This window comes from Panthera pardus, unplaced genomic scaffold (assembly GCF_024362965.1).
Source record: "Panthera pardus isolate Hobbes unplaced genomic scaffold, ASM2436296v1 HiC_scaffold_5, whole genome shotgun sequence".
Taxonomy (NCBI): domain Eukaryota; kingdom Metazoa; phylum Chordata; class Mammalia; order Carnivora; family Felidae; genus Panthera; species Panthera pardus.
The window spans coordinates 5,083,460-5,105,737 of record NW_026526980.1 but is presented as its reverse complement, the minus strand read 5'-3'; the positions used below and the strand labels follow the sequence as shown (position 1 = coordinate 5,105,737).

At 58.0% G+C, this 22,278-nt stretch overlaps 1 protein-coding gene across 1 annotated transcript in view; it reads left to right on the top strand.

Moving 5' to 3' along the window:
* Positions 1-22,278, top strand: part of LOC109278326 (uncharacterized) — a 131,096-nt gene that overhangs the window by 81,831 nt on the left and 26,987 nt on the right. The window contains 14 exon segments of the mRNA XM_053894285.1: positions 2,626-2,934; positions 3,719-3,948; positions 4,024-4,185; positions 5,159-5,236; positions 6,147-6,506; positions 7,384-7,740; positions 8,891-9,244; positions 11,217-11,348; positions 13,817-13,966; positions 14,077-14,193; positions 16,293-16,500; positions 19,134-19,300; positions 20,509-20,621; positions 21,688-21,763. Of these exon segments, the coding sequence (XP_053750260.1) occupies positions 2,626-2,934; positions 3,719-3,948; positions 4,024-4,185; positions 5,159-5,236; positions 6,147-6,506; positions 7,384-7,740; positions 8,891-9,244; positions 11,217-11,348; positions 13,817-13,966; positions 14,077-14,193; positions 16,293-16,500; positions 19,134-19,300; positions 20,509-20,621; positions 21,688-21,763 (2,813 nt within the window).

Genomic DNA, 22,278 nt, shown 5'->3' with positions numbered 1-22,278 from the left:
ACCATATGGTTTCATTTGTCTTGAGCGGGCTTGCTGGATTGTAAGGCAAGTACGTGTCGAACTCTGGAGGAAAATGCCGGACCGCTTCCAGCGTGGGTGTACCATTTCACGTTCCCGCCAGCGCTGTGACGGTCCTAGCTGCTCTGTGTCCTTGCTTTTGCAGTTGGTGTCGCACATTTTTGGTTTGGGGGTTTTCAGTGTTGATTGGTGATGGAATCTCATTGTGGTTTAAATTGGCGTTTTCTGGGGGAATCTGGGTAGCTCAGTTGGTTGAGCGTCTGACTCTTGATCCCAGCTCAGGTCATAATCCCAGGGTCGTGGGATTGAGCCCCATGTTGGGCTCTGCACTGAGCGTGGAGCCTGCTTGGGACTCTCTTACTCTCTTTTTCCACCCCTCTCCCCTGCTCATGCCCGCACACGTTCTTTCTCTTTCTCCCTCAAATTGAAAAATAAATAAATAAATAAATAAATAAATAAATAAATAAATTAATTTGCATTTTCCTAAGTACTGATTTTGTTGAACATCTTGTCATAGGTTTATACACTACTTAGGAATTTTTGTGAGCGAAGTGTCTATTTAAACCTTTGGTCCATTTCAAACACTGAGTTGTTGGGGCGCCTGGGTGGCTAAGTCACTTAAGTGTCTGACTTTGGCTCAGGTCATGATCTCACAACTGGTGGGTTCAAGCCCCACTGTGCTGACAGCTCAGAGCCTGGAGCCTGCTTTGAATTCTGTATCTCCCTCTCTCTCTCTCTGCCCCTTCCCCACCTAAACTCTGTCTCTTAAATTTTTTTGAAATTGAGTTGTTTTCTTGAATTCCCAAATTGAATTTGGAGTTATTTACACAAGTCCTGTGTAAGATGTGTGTTTTGAAAATAACTTCTCCCAGTCTGTGGCTTGCTTTTTCATTCTTTGATTCATTAATTCTTGTCTTTTAAAGAGCACAAGTTTTGGGGCGCCTGGGTGGCTCAGTCGGTTGGGCGGCCGACTTCGGCTCAGGTCATGATCTCGTGGTCTGTGAGTTCGAGCCCCGCGTCAGGCTCTGTGCTGACAGCTCAGAGCCTGGAGCCTGTTTCAGATTCTGTGTCTCCCTCTCTCTGACCCTCCCCCGTTCATGCTCTGTCTCTCTCTGTCTCAAAAATAAATAAATGTTAAAAAAAAATTTTTAATAAAAAATAAAGAGCACAAGTTTTGAATTTTGATCAATTCCAGTTGATTATTTTTTTTTCTTTTATGGATAATGCTTTTGTGGTTGTGTACAAAATCTTTATTTACTAAACCTGAGGCCACATCATTTTTATTTGTTCTTAGAAGCTTTATGGTTTTAGTGTCTAAATTTGGGTTTGTGGTTAATTTTGAATTAATTTGTGTATATGATCAGGTAAGGGTTGAGGTAGTTTTTTACTTGTGGATTTTCAGTCATTTCACATTTATTAAAAAGACCATCCTGGGGTGCCTGGGTGGCTCAGTCGATTGAACTTCCAATGCTTGATTTTGCCTCAGGTCATGATCCTGGGATCGTGAGGTCGAGCCCCACATCAGGCTCTGTGCCAGGCGTGGAGCCTGCTTGGTATTCTCTCTTTCCCTCTATCCCTCCTCCACTCATGCGTGCCCTCTCTCTCTCTTTCTCTCTTTCTCTATAAAGAATAAATAAAAAAATAAAAAGATCATCCTTTCTCTGTTGAATTAGCTTTGTACCTTTGTTGAAAATCAATCCACTCTGTGTGGGGGTCCATTCCTGTCTCATCAACAATATTTCATTATATCTTCATCATAATCTAGTGAAGTTTTACTCTGGTTATCCATGATTAACTGGTTAATACCCTGTAGGATATGGTAACATAGGACCCTACAACATAAGGAATTTATGAGCATAATTGGCAGTTTATGTCAGAAAGTTCTGTCTGTGTGGAAAATGTTGTGTACTCTGTAATCTGATTGAGATTTGCATGAGCTCTCTGTCTGGAAGCACAGAACAGGGGTGTTTAAACCAGCCCAGGGGTGAAGAAGGGCCTCCTTCCTGGAGGTGGTAACGTGTGAGTCCAACTTTGAATAACGGGAGGGGAGGTGTTATGGGCATTTGGACAATGAAACTGGGCGGGGGCAGTAGATGTAAATGGTTCTGATAACAGCAAGATTCCCCTCTTGTGTCAGTTATATATGGGCACGGACTGGCCCAAAGGTGTGGAGTCTTTTCTGGATGGAAGAGATCTCCGAGCAGTTTGTCTATCCCTGGAATTCAAGGTTGGATCCCTCAAGCCTTGCTGGATCTCAGTTTTGTTGTGTCTAGAATGGGGCTGTTCTTTCACTGTGGTCTGTGGTTCTGTAGAACAGGAATTGAGCACTGGTATTAACTGACGTCCCTTATTAGGTATGTTTGTTTGTTTCTCTTTGTTTTTGCCAAAGCCCTTTTGTTTGTGAATTAGCTCGTAGCTTGCTTGGTCCTCAGAGCCTCCTGGGAGGGAGCTGTTCTAATTTGGTCCGTTTCCCAGATGTTCCCCCTGTGGCAAGAGTTAGAATTACATCATGGATCTAGGAACTTGTCCTACCCCCGGATTCTCTTCCCTCCTGCCCAGAGCAGCCCAGTCCCCTGCTCTGTGCAACTTCTCTGCCATCCTCTACAGGTACCATCAGGGTCACTGCTGACTCAGCTGTGCTGGGTTTCCTCCTGCGGGACAAGCATGAGAACGCAGGGAACAGCACCAGCATGCACAGCGTCACCTGCATCCTCGCCCAGAACGGCACCCGCGCCTTGCCAAGAGAGCTCTGGCTGAGAGGGCGGCTGCAGGCCCAGACGGGGAGCCTGGGGGGCCAGGCCAACCTCCGTGCCGATGCAGCCAGCCTGGCTCTGGGTGGGGTCTGCGCCTGGGGCCCTGGGCATGGCCGGCTCTCGGGCAGCCTGAGTCACAACATCAGCACCCTGAGTGAAGCAGGTAGGAGGGGTGGGCAGGGCCAGATGCCTCCCTCCCTCCCCAGAGACGTCCAGGTCCTGAAGCCAAGGGGTAGGAGACAGAATGGAGCCTCTAGTCCCCACATCCACCTTCCAGCTGTATTTCCTTCCCCTGCCAGCTTCTCCCAGTGCTGCTGTCTTCCTTGGGCTGTGTGTTATTCACCCAGAACACACAGTGCAGGGACATCAGTTGCTACTGAGTATTGACGTCCTTCCCATTCCGGTGGCCCTTCCCCCAGGACTGCCCATCCCACCACCTCCCCTCCAGCTTCTCCGTCTTGAAAGCTGGTCTAGTGGGGCCTCAAGGATGTGCTCCTGTACCACAGTTAGGAAATAGGACACCCCCAGCTCTAGCTTCTTGGGGACACTTGAGTAAGGCCTAGAGGGGCTCAGAGTGTGGCAGCTAGGGGAGAATGAGAGATCAGACCCCCTCTGTTCTCCTCCTGCTTTCTGAGAGCCAGTCCCTGTCCCTGAAGGGTTGGAAGTGTGAAGGGGACACCAGGCCTGTCACTTGCTGAGTGTGGCAGAGGTGTTCCCTGGTGAAATCACCACTTGTATGGATCAGAAAGTGTTGAATGTTGACACTTTCATATGGTTCCACCTGGTATGTTGGGGGAAGTGGGACCTGAGAGGCCCGAGGTTGCCCCAGGGCCTGGGGACGCTGCAGACAGAAGCTGGGCTGACGGCAGCCCACTCCCTTACCCCCTTCGGGCTCCTGTGGAGGGTAGACTGGGCTCAGTCATCTCTGTGGTTCCTTCCGCCTCCAGGACTCCCCTCGGAGGCGGAAATGGTCCTGTCACACACCCACGTGGCTTCCAACCTCTCCACGAGCTTTATGGTGCGGAGTGCACGGGCCCAGCTGGACACAGCGCTTGGCCTGGACGGCCTGGCCCCCGGCGCCCCGGGTCACCTGCTCCGTGCCAGCCTGGCCCACACGGTGCCCGGCCTCAGGCGCTGGGGCCTCCCGTTCTCCGTGGATGGCCGCGGACACTTCCAGGTGGGTGGGGGGCTGGGCACGGGGGCCCCGGGGGTAGCGGGTCCCAGGGACACACACGGCTTCGCTTCTGCCCAGAGCGCGGGACACCCTGTGGCGGCTGGGCTGACGGCGAGTGTGGACGGCGAGCAGCTCCATGTGGCCCTGGAGGTGAGGCGACAGCCTGGCCACGGGGGCCTGGTCCTCGAGCTGCACCATGGCCTCTCGGCGCTCCTGGGCACCGTGCCCACGTGGCTCCAGGTGAGCGACCGGCCCGAGGGCGCATCCCAGCCGCCTCGCCTCGCCCACTTCTTAGGTCACCCGCGGGACTCCTGCCACCTGCCGGGCCCCTACCCGGATCCCGCCCCGCCGCCCCGCCCCTGCCACCTTGGCCCCTCCTCTCGCCCCCCCCCATCTTCCCTCCCAGCAACTCCGCATTCTCCCTTCCGTCCGCCACACCCTGTGTTGAACTCTTCCTCTCCTGTCCACCCGTCCTCTCCTCCACCTGTCCTGTGGTCCTGTCGACCCCCAGGCGCCCCCACCGTAATTGGAAGTACCCCAATTGAGGGAGCCACGTTGGAGGCACTCTGGTCCCCTCTAGTAAAGTTCCAACCGCCCACACCCTGGCCACCAGCGAGTCTTTTGGCCGTGCACCTGCCCCTCCAGGAAAGACCTTGAACACTGAAGAAGGGGCAGCAAACGTAGCTGGCCTCTGCGTTATTCTCAAGGATGAGAAGCAGGAAGCCTCGTCTGTGGCGGCACAGGGGTGGCTAAACCATCTACAGAGTGCGGGAGGTGGGGCCGGCGATCAGGGCGAGTGGCTAAAGCCACACTGTTTCCTCACCTCCCCTTTGTGTGACTTGGGGCAACTTGCTTACTCTCTGTGCCTCAGCGTCCTAATCTGCACAGTGGGACTGCTGACCATTCCCACCTCTTGTGGTTTCCTTGAGGATCGGATGAGGAACCAGGTAGAACCTGGCACACGGAGGCCGTGTGAGGACCTGAGCTCTGGTTCCTTTGGTTTAATGATGATGCTGTGGGGTAGGGCCGGGTTTCTGCACAAACCTCTCTATCGGGGTTATTTTCCCAGAGAGGCTTCCATGAAGGGCGATGGGGTTGGGCTGGATCTCTGTGCTCCATCTGGGGCCCGCGTTGGGTAAAGACGACTCCCGTTGCCATCTTCCGGGCAGCGGCCGTCGGCGTGCTCCCCTCCCGACCCTGCTGGTCTCTGCAGGTCAACTGTAGTGGAGATGCCTCGCCTGCCCAGCTGTCAGGGCTCTGCTGGGGGGACTTTGCCCAGCAGCCTCTGGAGGTACCTGGGTCTCTGTCGTTTGCCGGGTAGTGGTGGCAGAGGGTGGTCTGCATCCGGGCGGCTGGCACTGTCTGAGCACTGAGGACTGCCCACAGCATGGCCCAGGGGCCTGTGGCCACTGCCAGGCTGACCCACATGGTCCCCTCCTCTGAGCCCTCCATGTCCCCCACAATGCACAGCTGGACTGGGGCACAGCCCAGCTTAGGTGGCTCCAAGCTCTCCTGGGCTGGGGCACGGGTGGACGGTGGGTCCTCTCCGTCGCAGGCACATTGTGGCAGGGAGTCCTGAGCCACAGGGCCCTATGTTCCTGGACCCAGGGTGAACTGGATGCAACCAGGGGGCTGCCTGCAGACCTGGTCAGTGCTGCCCTGTGGGCCCCCGAGTGGGCAGCTGGTAGCCTGGCCTGGCTGAGCTCTGTGCCTGCTGGCAGGGGAGGGGTGGGTGTGTAGCCCCAAGGACTGTCTGGGGGAGGAGGACAGAGGTGTTTCTGCTCCCGAGGCCCGCCACCACGGCCTGGCTGCGTGCTGGCATATTCCCACAGGAGCTGGTCACTTTGCCAAGGTCACACAGCGGCCTGGGTGGCGAGAGGGTTAACTAAGGGAATAAGGGGTCAGGACTGAAGGGGTCTGAACAGGCTGGACAGATGGGCTGCCTTCCCTACTCTGTGTCATGGGGAGGGGGACATCAGGGACCCTGAAATGCTCTTAGAGGCCAAACTTGATGACTCCATGGGTGGCCATTTTCAGCTGTTAGAAGCACTTTGCAGGAGTAGAGCCTGTTAGCTAGGGATGGGGGTGGCCCAGGGGATGGGGGTTCCCTGATCCCCCAGGCCAGGCAGAGGGTGAACCACCGCTTGGTGGGGTATTGTAGGGACAACTGCTGGGCCTCTCCTTGCCTTTCTTGGGGGTAGGATCTGGCTGTGTTGTCTTTGAACGGCTCCCTCCTGGTCCACACCCGCACGGCCAGTCTGGCGGCTCAGATATCTTCTGGGGACACCTTCGCCCGGGCCCACGTCCACACAGCCTGCGGCCACCGCCATATCCATCTGGACACCGGCCTCCAGCACGCATGGCCTCCACTTGAGGCTCTGGGGGTTGCCCCCGACAACCACATTCAAGTGTCCGTGGCAGGAGACGAACCCATCGGGGCCGGGCTGGCGGTGGCCCTGGGCCAGTGCGCCCTGACTGCCCGTGGGGACATCAGCCCCGAGGCCAACACCACACACACCAACTGGACCCTGTCACTGGTGAATCGCTGCCCCTTGCTGGAGGTAAGCCACCTCTCCATCTGTCAGTGCGGGGCCCTGGCGGGGCTCCCACCTCCCTCCATAAATTATTAGCTGCTTACTGTCTGCCCGGCTCTGCCCTCAGCCTAAGAAATTTCCGTCTTTTTGCCATTGTCCTCTGCCTTTGGGGTTTCATGGACTACAAAGGTTTGAGCCAAAAAATGGGGCCCAAAATGAGTTGTCTCCCCTTTCACAAAGGGCCCTACTGATTGCCTTTCTTTCTGGGGCTGGAGTTGATTCTTTTCTCATGAGCTCACTTATCCTACCCCTAGGTTTAAGGGTCTGAGAGTAATCATAAGAATATTAAGAAATAACAGACGAAGTTGATTGAGCATTGTGTGCTGAGTGCTCCTTAAATCCTCACCCCCACCAGGAAGGGCCGCTTGTATCCCTAGTCCCAGGCTCTGGGGCCCAGAGAAGAATGAGCCCAGTTACTCTCCTCTCGTTCCCATCTTGGGTCGGTGCCCCCGTGTGGGGCATGTTGTCTGCCCCAATGGAACACGTTACTGAGGCCCTCTGCCCTCCAGCCAGCGATCAGTGATGCTGATGCTGAATTTCCAATAGCCAGGCTTTCCGGGCGCCTGGCTCTGGCCAGCAACTCACAAGTATTAACTCATTTACATTCAGAGATGGGTAAACCGAGGTTCCAAGTTCGGAAAGATGGAGCCATTGGTGGAGCCGGAACTCAAGCCCATGTCCGTCGATGGGGTACACAGGGTATCGGTCACCTGGCAGGGGGAGGTGCTGGTGGACTTGAGGCCGTAGGGTCAATGCTGCCCTTTCCCACCCAGGCCCATCGCCAGCTCCCCCGTCTGGGCTTCTGAAGCTGCCCTTAAGTCCAGCCACTTCCCCATATTTCCAGGCAACAGGCCTCCCACAGGCCCTGCACGCTGATGGCAGCCTGAGCTGGAGCCCTTGTGAGGTCAATCTGGCCTCAAGCCTTCGAAGTGACCCTGGAGACGCCCACCTGCTGCTGGCCCTCATCTGCGGGCCCCAGACCTTGGTCGTCGGGCGCCTGGCCCACTCCCTGCCCCTGCTGGGCCGCCTGGGTCTGCCACCCAGCAGCGCCATCAGCCTGGCCGCCCAGCCCCGGCCCCCTGCCCACAGCTCCCTGGCCCTCCAGCTGGGGCCGTGCCGGCTGCAGGGCTCGCTGGAGCAGCACACGGAGAACGAGAGCACGTGGACGCTGGCCGCCGAGCCGGGCTGCCCGCTGCTGGAGGTGCGTATGGGGGGCCCACGAGGTGACTGGAGGGACCTCCGGACCCCCTGTCGGCGTGAGGCGTGAGCCCGGCTGGCTTCATGCCCCGGGAGCCTCCCAAGACCCCAGCCACTATTTCCCAGATGCTATCTCTGACCCTTGGTTCCTCTTTAATCTCACCTTCTCCCTCGACAGATGGGGAGATCAAGGCACAGGGTGGGGGGACTCACTCAGCGCTGTGTGACAGGAGGGCCACCGACTTGGAATTGATCAATTTGTCTTTTTTAGTGAAATTCTGAGTGCAGGAAGGAAATGGGGGGGCGCTCCCCTTAGCTAACAGTGGGGACAGGCACATCTTGGTTTCGTAACCTGTTAGAGGCCACCGGCTGGGCATTCTCTGGGCCAGGAGATGATGTGAGAATGGTCCTATGATATTTGGGGGAGGGGAGCCCGACTCTCAGGAAAGGGAGATGCTGAGTCAGGACTGGCGTCCTTGTCTGTGGGGGGCAGACCCCTCTGCCTGTCTCCTTGTCTCTTACCTCCCGATGGAGCTTCCTGGGTGTAGGGATGGGGTCCAGTCCTCTCAGCATCCCTGTCTGTCTATGCTGTCTCTATTAATCGAGTTGCCCACGACGGAGAGGCTGAAGCATCATGGGAACCAGCAGGCCCAGCCCTTGAACTCTGGGATGATGAAAGAGTTCTGTCCTTCGTTTCCAGAACAGTAGCCAGTCGCTGCAGGCCCTGAGCACTTCACCTGTGCTCACCAGTATGACCGAGAAACTAAATTTCTCCTTTTCATATTAATTTGAATGGAAGCAGCCCCATGCGGCTAGTGACTATCCTATTAGACCGGCCTAAAGACAGACCCCGTGCAAACCTCAGTGCTGTTACGTACCAGCTGTATGATCCCGGGCGTGTGCTCTGCCTCCGAGCCTCAGTTTCCCCGTCTGTCATTTGGGGATAGTGACGACCCAACTCAGGGCTGGGAATAGATGAAAAGAGGCTGTCCTTGGGGAGCACGTAGCACCAGGCTAGTTGTGAACTAAGTTTCTCCAGTGGATACTTGTCTGTTGTGATTTTGCTGTTGCTGGAATGGGGGACGCGGGAAGCACGGGTTGGTCAGACTCCCCCCTGACATGGGACCTCCCTCTGACCCCCTCTGGTCTGGCAGGGCCTGGGCCTCCCAGCCCGGACACAGCTCAGCGGCTCTCTGCGCGCTGCAGATGGGGAAGCAGACGTATCGGGGTCCCTCGCGTCGGCCGGCCACACTGCCTCCCTGACCTTGGCGGCCGCCTTGCACCGGTCCGAGGCCACGCTCCGAGTGAAGCTGAGTCACACGCTGCCTGCGCTGCGGGCTGTCCCCCCAGAGGCCCTGCTGACCACCCAGCTTGGGTGGGAGTCTGGGCGTCGGCTGGATCTGCGGCTGCGGGCGGGGGCCTGTGAGCTGCAGGGCAGTGGGGAGCTGCACCTGGGCCCCAGGCTGCAGTGGCAGGTGCTGGCCCAGAGCTCCTGCGAGGCCCTGCAGGTAGGTGGCGCTGCGGCGTGGGAGGAGTGGACCCCAGGGTCACGGGGGGTGGGGCAGGGGCTGCCTCCCCCCCTCCTCCCCTCCTCCCCTTCCCGCCCCCCCCCCCCCCCGCCTGTCAAACAAGGGAGAGGAAATGAATCCCAGAGGGAGGGACTCATCAAATACTTGTCGAGCCCACTCTGTGCCCTGGAAATGTGGCCACGCACCCAGAAGAGGTAAATGCCAACCTGGGGAGACAGGCAGTCCCCAGCCTAAATGAGTGAATTACAGAGTATATTACTTAGTGATAAGGGCTACAGAGAGGCAGAAAGTGGCAACGGGGGAGGGGAGGACGACAGGACACATACTGCAGTTTGGGCAAGGTCGGCCCCGAAGACCAGATGACTTTTGAGCACAGACTTAAAGGAGAAGAAGGAGGAGCCATGTGGATATCTGGGGAATGAGTGTTCTAGGCATGGCCAGTGCAAAGGCCCTGAGGCAGAGCCAGAGAGGAAAGGGCATTTGCTAGGACCAGGGTCAGCAAACCATTTCTCTGAAAGTCCAGACAGTAAATATCTTCAGCTTTGCTGGCTGTGCAGCCTCTGTAGCAACCACTCAGCCTTGTGGTTGTCACACAAAACACCATAGAACATATATATACAAGCGGGCGCGACTGTATTCCAATAAAGCTTTATTTACAGTAGCAAGTTGTGGGCTAGATATGCCCCATGGGCCACGTAGTGTGCTGACTCCTGTTTTATAAAAAGTACACTCAGATTCAGGATCCTTTGTAGAGGCTGTGAGAGGACTGGGTGGGGGTCTGGGTGTGAGAGAGGGGGTCGGGGAGCAGGGTGCCTCCTGTGCTTGTGTCCTGTGTGACAAGAGCTCTGGGGCTACTGTTTCCTATGATGGGGAGCACAGTGGGAGGAGTCCCTGACAGTCACATCTTGGACGTATTGAATTTGATGGAGTTGTTGGACACCCAAGTGAAGATATTGGGCACAGTTCTTGGAGTCAGGAGGTTGGCTCTGGTCTGGACTGGAGGTCCCTGGCTCTCGGTGGTCCCACTGAAGGCCACAAGACTGACTCAGGTGGCCGTGGGGAGGGTGTAGAAGGAGCCGTAGCATAAGAAGCAGCCACGGGTGCCGCAAACAAGCCAGCGGGGAGGAGAAACCCAAGGGGAAGGGGTCCCAGGGGCCTGGGAGGAAGACCTTCCCAAGAGGAGGGAGGGGTTGACAGGGCCCAATGCCTGTCTGGCCAGGGCGTGTCAAGGCCCATGCTGGGGAGGCCACCTTTGATGTCAGGAAGCACCAGACTGAATCGTGGCTCTGTGCCCTTGTCTCTGGGTGGCCTTGAGCAAATCATGGCTCCTCTCTGAGCCTCAGTTTTATCAAAATGGGGTTAAAGACCCCTGCTCTCAGGATCAGATAAAACAGCAGACATTGGCTGCCCAGCCCTGCCCGGGGCACAGTGCAGGCCCGGGGAATGGCGGTGTCTTTTTCTGCCATGCGCTAGGGTGAGGAGCCCAGAAACACTCTGTGTTCCTGCTTGCAGCCAGTTTTCTGGAAGGTTCCTCTGTCAGGAGCAGATGTTTGGGTCCACGTGGGAGGATGGCAAGGGGAAGAGGGGGAGAGCTGCTGAAAAGTCAGTTCTCCAGCTCCTGTGGTTGCCAGACTCTTGGGCAGGTTGACTTGTAAGACTTGGTTCCGTTGGCTGCTTTAAAAAGATAGGATCCCTGGTGGTTTGGGGAGGAGGGAGGCCCGAGAGAGAAGTTCATCAGATGGCCGAGAGCTACAGACCTGGGACCTGTGAGACGTGTCTGCAGCCATAGGACCTTTGAGAACTTGATCAAAGTCACAAACCCTCTCCTAGGAAGGAGTTCCCACCCCATTTTGCAGCCGGTTCGTGGGAGAGGCATTAGGACTCCCGATGCCTGCTTTGAGCCGTGTCTTGGTGAAGAGCCCTGCTTCTGTGTCTCTTTAAACCCCTCCAGGCCCTGGGGGTCCTGGGCCGAGTCAACAGCTCCGGCTACGTCGAAGTGAGCTCTGTGGCTGCAGATGCCCAGGCGCTGGTCGCAGTGGACAACAGCACTTTGCGGGCGCTGCTCATCTTCAAGACTGCCGAGGTGAGGGCACGGGGATAGCGGGTGCCTGGGGCGGCCTGGGAAGGGGTCCTGGGGCCCGAGGAGAAGCACCGGCCACCCTCCTAGCTCCAAAGAGGCCCCAGGGGATGAGAGCATCAGGACCCATAATTGGAGGAAAGCCTTCAGTTCCCCTGGCCTCGTGGCCCCCCACTTTTCTCTTGCTTGTTTGCTTTAAAAAAGACTTTTGGGGCACTCGGGTGGCTCAGTCAGTGAAGTGGCTTGACTCTTGTGGTTCAGGTCGTGATCTCACGGTTCATGAGTTCAAGCCCCGCGTCGGGCTCTGTGCTGATAGTGTAGAGCCTGCTTGGGATTCTCTCTCTCTCTCTCTCTCTCTCTCTCTCTCTCTCTCTCTCTCTGCCCCTCCCCTGCTCGCACACTCTCTCACTTCCTCTCTCTCTCAAATTAACTTAATAAATAAATTTTTCACAAGTTTTCTTGAAGTACAACCTAAGTACTGTAGGAAAGCCCAGAGATGAAAATGCTCAGCTTGGTGAAGTTTTCACAAACCAACCACCACCTACCTCGAAGCACAGAATGTGAGCAGAGCCCAGAAGCCGCCTCTGGCCCCATTCCTCTTACCCGCCACCAAGAGTCCCCACAAACATGAGTTCTTGAATGTCACATCTGCGGAAGCACACACATGTTCCTCTTCACATCCGCCCCCTTTGGTTCAACGTTAAGCTTGTGGGATTTGCCCATGCTGCACTCGATGATTTTTTCCTTTTTCACTGCTCGATAGTATTCCCTGCTGCGCACACATCACGATTCATCCGTCCGTCCTACTGGTTAGCTTTTGGGTGGTGTCCTCTTTTGACTGACCATCGTATCCATCAATCATGTCCTTATTTTTATTTTGTCTTAAATTTTTTTTTTATTGTGGTAACATTTACATAAATTGTACCATCTTGGGGCACTTGGGTGGCTCAGTGACTTGGGCATCTGACTTCAGCTTAAGTCATGAGCTCACAGTTTGTGGGTTCGAGCCCCACGTTGGGCTCTATGCCGACAGCTCAGAGCCTGGAGCCTGTTTCAGGTTCTGTGTTTCTCTCTGTCCCTTCCCCACGCTCACACACTCTCAAAGATAAGTGAATAAACATTAAAAAATTTTTTTTAAATTTATCTTCTCAACCATTTTTAAGTACACATTTCAGTGATTTTCAAAACACTCACACTGTTGCCAACCTGTCTCTATTACACACGGACTCCCCTGCCAGCCCCTGGCAACATACTTTCTGTCTCTGAGGACCCCACCTACCTTGTCTAGGTGGAATCATACAGTACGTCTCTTTGTGACCGGCTCTTTTCACTGAGCATCATGTTCTCAGGGTTCATCCATGTTATTGCAGGTGACAGAATGCCCTTCCTCTGTTGGGTGCCTGGGTGGCTCAGTCCGATAAGCGTCCGACTCCTGATCTCGGCTCAGGTCACGATCTTACACTTCTTGAGATTGAGCCCCACGTCAAGCTCTGCACTCTCAATGCGGAGCCTGCGTGGAATTCTCTCTCTCTCTCTCTCTCTCTCTCTCTCTCTCTCTCTCTCTCTCCCCCCTGCTTGCTTGCTTTCTCTCTCTCTCAAAATAAATAAGCTTAAAAAAGAAAAACAGAATTCCCTTCCTTTCTAAGGCTAAGTAATTACCCCATGGTGTGGATAGACCACGTTTTGTCTGTCCTTCATCCGTCAGCTGACCCTCGGTTTGGTCCCACCCTTTGGCTGATGTGCATCTGCTACCGTGAATGTGGATGTGCAAGTGTCCTTTCAAGACCCTGCTTTCCGTCCTTACGGACGCGAGTGTCCAATTTTGGCCTCTTACGGGCAGTGCTGCTTCACGCACGCTCGTGCTTGTGTTTTGGTGAGCACGCACGGGGTGGAATTGGCAGACCGCGGGCTGTGTGCCGGTAAAATCACCTGTTGGGTTGCCGTGCGAACCGGCTGGCCTTCCCAGAGCTCCCGGGCAGAGCCGCTAACCGCTCCTCAACTCAAAAGTCCGTGCTGTCCTCAGCCCGGGCACGTTGTGTGCGCTCACCCATGTGAGCAGCTCCCTCGCCGGTCCTCCAGTGAGCACCATTCTGGATGTCTCGGGAGTTTTCCTTCGGGCCCCTGATGTTTTTTCTTTCTGCTGCATCCCAGCCTGCAAGGCGTGTCCTTCCCAAACATCCTGCGCGTCCTTCCCTGTGCCTCGCGTTAGCCCTTTCTCTCTCAGGTTCCTCTCCCGGGTCCACCCCTCGCCCCGGGATTTTTTTTTTCCTTGCCACTTACTTTATGTCAGGCATCCCAGATGTACAGACTGCTTTTGGTGTAAATCCCTCCAACTTTTTCTACGGTGCCCCGGCCACCAGGGAGGGGGACAGAAGAGGCTTGGTGTAACGTTGGAGTGGTTTGTTCCCCCCCCACCCGTGAGAGAGTCTGTCCACCTCCCGGGCGGCGAGTCTCTTTCCCTTGCTCTGCTGCAGAACCAGCGGGAGGTGGAGGTTTCGCTCACGCACGACCTGCCCCAGCCCCGCCCCTCGGGTCTCCCAGCCCACGTCCTGCTGCAGCTGGCCACCGAGAGGCAGGGGCCCCGCTACAGAGGCACCCTGAAGGTCGGAGTGGACGGCAGACAGGTGTGGGGCTCTGCTGGCGGGGCCTCCGAGAGCTGGCGGCTGGAAGGGGGGGGGGGGGGGTGGGGACAGCCCGGCGCGGTGGCCCAGCTCACAGCCGTCCATGCCGACAGGTGTCCGAGGAGCTGACGTTCACTCGGCAGCCAGAGCGCATCTCCCTGGAGTACACCCTCCAGCACGACGTCCCCATGCTGCGGACGCTGTGGGTTGAGGACACGCTGGGCCTGCGGGTAAGCCTCGGTGCTCGTGGAAACCCACGGCCGTGTGCCCTCCTTCATTCAGCAAATGTCCTTGGACGTGTGGTGGAGGGCAGGGGTGTGGAATAGACTCAGACTTCCCTCTGAGTCTCGGTCTTCTCATCTGGGAAGTGGGGATAGCCCCCTCTTCCCTAGCCCAGCCGCAGCCCTGGGACCATTACCCATTCTCGTTTTCCAAAGTCTCCCTGGGACCCAGCGCTTGTCCTTAACCCCCTTGTTACCCGTGTCCGCTTGCACTGCCCAGGGGGGCTGGCCCGGTGTCTCACGTCAGTGCTGTCTCTGAGTCTCTCTCCCTCCTCTGGATTCACCTGTGTGTGTAGCTCCACTTGGCGGCCGGGCGGGCACCGCCCGCCCCTCCCGTTTGCCCCTCTCGGCCAGCGGCCCCTTGTCCCTTGACCGGCGGCGGCCAGACCCTTGGTGTCATCCTTCATCCCCTGCCACTCACATACCAGACGCACCTCTCACGGGAACTGCCGGCGTATCCCCCCCAGTATACCGAGAGCCCGACCCCTTCTCCCCACCTCCAGCTTTGTCACCTGCTCCAGGCCCCCTCAGGTCACACCTGGGTTCTAGCCACCTAGCTGGGCTCCCTGCTCCCACCATGGCCCCCGTGGTCTCCACCTAGAGCCCTTCTAAGTCAGTCACCAGCCTGGCGCCAGAAAGCTTCGTGCCAGGATCTGGCCTGTCCCCTCTCTGGGCTCACCCGCTATGGCTGCCCTCGCGGACTTTCTTCAGGCCATGCTGTCCGCGCCCTGTACTCAAACTGGCAGGTCCTCCTTCCCTTCCGTGCCCCCTGCCCGCCTCTGGCTTCCCTGGGTCTTTGTGCACATGTCCTTTCTCCAGCCTTCCCTGCACAGACCTGCTCTGGTCGATGTCACCCCCACCCTGGCTGCGTAGACCCGCCCTGGTCGACGTCACCTCCCCGCGTAGACCACGTGGGTCCACGTCACCCCCCTTTCCCTCCCCACGTAGACCTGCTCTGATCGATGTCAACCCCCCCCCCCCCGCCGGGCGTAGACCCACGCGGGTTGACGTCACCCCCCCCCCCACCCTCCCTGCATAGACCGCCGTGGTCAACATCACCTCCCCCACCCTCCCCACATAGACCCACCCTGGTCGACGTCACCCCCCCACCCTCACCCTCTGCCCAGAAGGTGCTCTTGTTTTCCCTCTGGTGCACAGAACGTGTGTAGCCAGATGGGTGGGGTTTCCCTGCACAATTTGCTGGCTCGCTTTCCCTGCACAATTTGCTGGCTCGCTTTCCCTGCACGTGGATGTGTTCCCCCACCCCCCCGAGCCCCACAGTTGGGTTTTCATGGAGGCTTCATCACGTAGGCATGTTGGGTCATTAACTCAATCCCCAGCTCCTCCACCCCTCCTCAAGGATGGGGGGCCGGGGCTGAAGGTTCCAGCTTCTAACCAAGGCTCAGTCTTCCTGGTGGCCGGCCCTCTCCAGGAGCCCCCCAGAGGTCACCTTGTTAGAACACAAGGCGCTTCTCTTGCTTAAGAGATCACAGGGGATCGGGGCGCCCGGGTGGCTCAGCCAGTTAAGCCTCTGACTCTTGATTTCGGCTCAGGTCATGATCTCGCAGTTCGTGAGATCGAGTCCCACGTCAGGCTCCATGCTGATGGTGCAGAACCTGCTTGGGATTTTCTCTGTCTCTGTCAATCTCTCTCTCTGCCCCTTCCCTACTCATGCTCTCTCTCAAATAAATAAGCGTTTAAAAAGTAGACTTCAAATGGTAAGTATTACGTGTATTTTACCACAGTAAAAAGTTTACAAAGCACATGTACCTTTGGAAGGTTTTAGGCAGGGCGGGAGCTCTGTGCCCATGTGGCCTACCTGAGCCATCGCAGTTCTAAGAGCCCCTCCTCTTAATAGATACTCTTCAGCCAGCAAGCCCCACCCGGCAAAACAGCACCTGCAACCCTGCTCCTCCTTAAACCTGCTCCTGCAGGGGGGCCTCTGTTCCTCCCAGCCCGGCGCTGTGGGTTTCCCGGATCCAGGGGGAGCTGGGCCGGGCTGCCTTCCCGGCACAGGGTGAGGCAGCCTCTCCTCCGTGTCATTCCAGGCCGCTGTGGAGGTTCCTGGCCGCGGCTCCAGCTTCGAGCATTCCGGACGCATCTTGGCGGGGTCCACCTCACTGAGCTACTCCGTGAGCTGCTGTCGCCGTGCTGGGCACCTGGAACTCGCTGGCTGGAGCGAACACAACAGCGTGACCCTGCTGCGGGCCGGACTCCCGCGCAAGGCCCGCCTTAGCGCCAGGCTGCAGACGCTCGGTAAGGCGCCCAGGGTCCTGCCCCGGGACCCAAGAGCCGGCTTCCCCCGGCCCGGAGCCTGCCCGCCAGTCTCGGGTGCGCTGAGACCCCCTCGGGCCCAGAGTGGTCCTGAGCTCCAGAACCAACCGGGACATCCTTGCCCGATTCCCTGCGAGCATGCGCTCCTTTCCCAGACCTCCCAAGGCAAAGCACCACAAACTGCATGGCCCGAAACCACAGATGCTTGTTCACTGACGGTCCTGGAGGTCAGAGGTCAGAGCTCAGGTGTCAGCAGGGCCACCCTCCTGCCCAAGGCTCTCTGGGGACAGTCCTTCCTTGCCTCTCCACCCAGCCGTTCCCCTCTTGTGGCCACATCCCTCCCATCTGTCTGTGCCTCTTTTCTTGGGGACACCAGATGCTGGATTCGGGCTCCCCCCTACTCCAGCACGACCTCATGCCAGCACGATGACCTCTGCAGAGACCTTGTTTCCAAATAAGGTCACGCTCATTGGCACTAGTGGCTGCGACTTCAACTTAATTTTTAGGGGGAAACGGTTTAACTTCTAATGGAGGGGGGAAGGGAAGGTAACCGTAATAAGAGCCAGTGTTGATCGAGGCTTACTGCATACACACCAGGCAAGCTGTCTACACACAGGAGCTCGCCGGGTCTGCTCAGCCATCCAGTCACACCAGGGAGAGTTGAAGCCCACAGTGGGGCCTCTGAGCCCTCAGGATCCGCACACTCATCTCACTGACCACGACTTCTGGCCCCTACTTACTTTACTCCTCGCTATTCTTCAGACACGTCGGGCTTGCTCCTGCCTCAGGACCTTTGCACAGGCTGTTCCTCTGCCTCGAAGGCTCTTCCCCTGCATATGTGCTTGACTCAGTCCCTCACCTCCTTCAGATATTTTTCATAAGTCATCTCCTCCATGAGTCCTTCCCCACCCACCCTGTTTATTTGTACCCCCACCTCTCTCTAGCTCATTCCATCCTTTTCCTGGCTTGGTAGCTCTAACATACCATATAACATACTTACTAAACACCTTCATTTCTCATTGCCTGTCTTCTGCCCACCCACGCTAGGATGTGTACTCCACAAGGACCCAGGGATGATTTTTACCTGTTCTGCAGAGTGGAGTGGAGTGGGTGTTCAATTAAACATCTGTTGAATGAAGTCATGAACATATGAGGTAGAGATTAGTCACTGCCCCCATTCTGCAGAGAAGGATGGAAACTCAGGTTGAGTCACGTGTCCCAGGCCACACAGCTGTTGAACATTGAGATCAGGACTTGAATCTGGGCAGTGTGACTCCAGAGCCACCGTCTGACCACTATGTAGATTGCAGAGAACGGGACACTTGGTGGCTCCCCTGTCATTTGGGCCATCTTCTTTTCTGTCCTTGGCTCTCAGCCCGCTATGGGCTGAGTGGGAACCTGGAACAGACAGAGAGGGACTGACCTCACAGACTGCTCTGAGGAAGGGTTTACTGGGGTCGTGGCGGGTAAATGACGGGACAGTCGTTCCAGGATGACCGGTTCCTGGCCCTTGAGAAACCTGGTGTGGCCGCCTGTAGCCGCGGAAACTTCTCACCTGTGCACTGCTGTCCATGTTTAACTGTCCCAACGCCTTAGGGGGTATTTTCTGCCTGGTATTAACATTCTTGGTGTCCCTGAGGGTCTGAAACATGCCCGGGCATGGAGATGGGGGCCCCTTCAGATGTGTGTCCCCTCCTCTTCGGGCCCCCTACACAGCAGGTGCATGTGGTTAAACACCGCATCAGGTGAGGACAGGAACGCTTCCTGAGGTCTGTGTGCCCCCCGGGTGTTTTCAGGTGTGTTACCTCCACGAATCTTGGCATCGTCACTCAAGGTGGGCAGGCTGTGCCCACTTAATTGACGAGGAAACCGAGGCTTAGGGCCACCTTGTCCACATCTGCCAAAAGCGCCACCTGCGCTGATGGGCCCACAAGGCTGGCGATGGCCTGGGCCAGGGGTCACAGGCTGGGGCTGTGGGGTGCATGGCCCAGGAAGCTGGCCTCTGATGTAGACTAGGCCTCATGCACTTACCCTGGGTAAGTATTTTCTGATGGAGCAGGAGGAGTCTAAGTCCAAAAAGGAGAAGAAGAAAGCTTCTGGATTCTCCTTGTCCAGAGGGTTTTTTTCCCCCTGCTTGCTAAGATGAGGCATGGTCCAGCTGGGCACCATGAGAGGTTCCTGGATGGGTGGAAAGAGCGGGGCCCCTCCAGTCTGGGCCAGGCAGGCTGCAGGTTGGAATCATTTGATAGTGATTGGATGTTTGATAAACCTGGAGGGAAGTATTCTTCTGTTCCCTTGGCAAGCCCTGGACCCCTGGGGTGTGTCCAGGGGTGCTAAGTGCTGGGGATGGGCCCGGGGAAAAGTAAAGGCCCTGCCCTCGAGGGGCTGACCCTCCCTAGGCGGGGAGCATGAAGGGTTGGCGGGGACAGTGCGAAGTGTCGGTTTGGCAGCCAGCCCAGGAGGAGGAGAAGCCAGGCCGAGATCCCCGGGGGCAGGTGGGGGCCGCCTCTTGATGTCCCGGTGGCTCAAAGCAAGAAGCCTTGCCTGGGGTTCATGCCCCCTGAGAAAGGAGGCAAACTGAGCCCTTAGCAGCCTGTGCCCTTCTCTGCCCTTAGAGACCCAGACCGAGGCCAGCGTGGCCCTCCACGGAGGGGATGGTGGGGTCAGCGTGGACGTGGCAGCGTTGGTGGCCTGGCCGATGGACGGCACTCTGGAGCTGATGGTGAATGCCAGCCACGCGGTACCTGCTCTCCGGGGGCTGGGCCTGCCCTTTGCCAGCCAGGTGAGACGTGGCTGGGCCGGTCCTCCCCCCAGGTCTACCCACTCCATCCGGTTCCCAGCCTGCGCCAGGCCCGCTGTGTGCACGACCGACCGTGCTCTCTCTCTCTGTATCTCTCTGGCACTTTCCAGTCGGTGAAGGCTGTTGGTGACACTGACCGCTAGAACCCGTGTCTGCTCAGCCGTCTTTGTGTTTGCAGCCCTGGGGCGTGTGGACAGGCCTCCTGCGGCCCGAGTTCCAGCTCCCCGCCCTGCGTGCTTTTTTGCCCCTTCCGGTCTTGCGTTCAAGTGAAAGCCCAGCTTTGGTCTGTGGAGCACCGGGGTGTTCAGCGCCGGGGTTTTCTGTGCCGTGACTCCTTTCCTCCTCCTAACACCCCGTGAGAGGCGGGCGGCAGAGTCCTTAGGAATCTCGGCTCTGGGAGTCAGATCCCAGCTCTGATGCCTGCGGGCTGTGTGGCCCGGGGCAGGTTCCTTAGCCTCTCTGTGCCCTCAGTCTCATGAAATGGGGGTGATACTTGTGCTGATAGCACGGGGTTGGGGAGCACGGGGAGAGTTCGCATCAGTTACACCTGGTGGAGCAGGTGGTTTAGAAGCTTTGGCTGCCGCTGTGATGGTGAGTCGCCGTCATCACTGTCTCCGGGTCACACGTGAGAGGGTATGCCACCTGCCCAAGGTCATGTGGCAAGCGGGCAGCCAAAGGGGCTCTGGCTGGCAGCTGGGCCCCTTGCCATGCTGCCCTCCCACATCTGGGAAGAAGAACCTGCTGTGGCCCCGTGAATGGGGTCAGGCTCCGGCCACTGCCCCTTGGCACAGAGTTGCCTTTCCCGGCTGGGCCCTCTGGCTGCCCGGCGAGTCACTGGCACATTCCAGAAGCGTCTTGTTTTCGATTAGCAGCACGTCCCCGCCCCCACTCCACTCTGCCCCGAGGAGAGGCTGTTCCCAGAGGCCCTGTCACCCCTCATGCAGGGGGTCTTTGTCACTGGACCCCCCCAACTGAGGGAACCTGGTTCCTGCTCCCTCTGACTTCATCTAAACCCCCTTTTCTTGGTCTCGGGCCCCGTGGTGGGGAGACGTGGTGGGGCTCATTTTCTGCTGGCATCCGGAGATGCAGGCCTGGTGGGGTGCACTGTGGGCTGCAGAGTGGGGCCTGGCTTGGGAGGGTCCTCGGGCCCCCCGTACCCCCCCATACCTCACAGCCTGCTGCTTCCTCAGCTCGTGTTCCAGAAGCTCTGGGCAGAGGGACAGATGCACTCTTCCCTGCAGCTGACCTGTGATTCTCAAGCCAGCCTGGTCCTTGACGTGCGTGGCCAGAGCCAGGTGCTCAGGTGAGGGGCTCCCTGCCACTCTGCCCGCCCCCCTCCCCCACCGAGCAGAGAGGGATGGGTGAGGGGGAGAGATCAGCTGGGCCCCTACCGCGTGCTGACCTCTAACCCCCAGCACCTCCTTGAACCCTCCCCACAGCCCCACTGCACAGATGTGGAAAGAAAGGCTCAGAGAAGCATAGCAACCTGCCCAAGGCCACACAGCTCATAAAATAGCCTTGGCCTTTGGGGGGCAGGACACAGATGAGGAGTTCCTGGTCCCACAAACTAAATGCATCCTAGGCCTCAAATTCAAATTAGTCATTGTTAGAGCTCTTCAGTCTGGGGACCTGCCGGGTGGCTGGCCCGGTGCCCGGTGGCCTCACGCATGTATGAAGTCGGGGGGCCACCAGGCTCCAGCCCCCGTACCAGGTTGCTGAAGGGTGACTGTGCCCACCCAGGGTCATGGGGCCACGTCTGGGGAAATTTCTGGTTGTTGTAGCTGGGGAGCTACTGGCTTCTAGTGGGCAGTGGCCAGAGATGCTGCTACATGCACACGTCAGCCCACAGCCACGAGTGACACCACGGTGTGGCGGAGCCACCAGGCAGGGGCAGCAGCCTGGAGCTCACAGCACTGGGCCGCCATGAGCACCTTGGCCTGGAGGGGCCAGGGAAAAGCGTGCCGTGTGCACTCGGCTGCCAGGAGCGAGCCCACGTTTGAAATGCTGCCATCTAGACCCTGCTGAGGCTTCCACTGGCCAAACCCGAGAGGGCCTATTGATGGGCCCGCCGAAGACACTCAGCCCGGCACCGCTATAGCTCGTTATGCTGAGGGGGAAACTGAGGCTCACAGAGGGTAATTGAGGAACTTTCCCCGGCCAGCACCCGACACAGGCCGGGCGGGGATGGAAACGCGTGTCACCTGACCCGGCACCACGCGGCCCTTGGGCCTGGGGAGTGCGAACGCCCCCCCACCGGCCCCCGGCCAGGTTCCTGGATCTCCTGCTCTCTGCTGGGGAGGTTGGCCTGCCCTGACCAGCCGTGGGCGCCCTCGTGCCCAGCCTCAGGCACACTCTGTCCTTCCTTCCAGCAAAGAGCTGCAGCTCTCCGGCCGGCACCGCCTCCCTGGCCTTCTGGGCTGCTGTCCCCGCACAGCCTCAGCCAAGGTAACTGTGCCCAGCCGCTCCTGAGCCCTGACTGCTTCCAGATGCCCTGCCGAGGTGGGAGGGGGCCCTGCCGGGGACCGTAACCTGTCCACATGTGTCCGCAGGCCCACGGCAGGCCCCTGTGGGCTGCCCTCAGAAACCCCTGGCTCCAGCTTTCCCAGACACCCCCAGGCTCACATTCCTGGGCCGGGCCTGCAGCCCCCCACTGAGCCCACGAGACCCTGGGGAGCGGGGGAGGCCCGCCTGCCGGAGGCCTGACACCGGCACCACCTCACCGGCCTGGCAGGCTCCCGGCAGCTGGGTCGAGTGGCCCAGGCCTTAGAGCTGAGGCAGCAGTGCCACCCGGGTGCCCTGTCTTGTTCCCACGGCCCAGGCTCTCTGTGTCTCTTCCCGCCCTTGACCGTGAATCCCCTTTTCACCCGGGACCCCCAGGACAGCCCCTGGTCACGCATCTGGCCTGTGCGTGGCATTTGAGGGTCCTGGGGGTAGACAGCAGGCCCAGGCTGGCGTGCCCC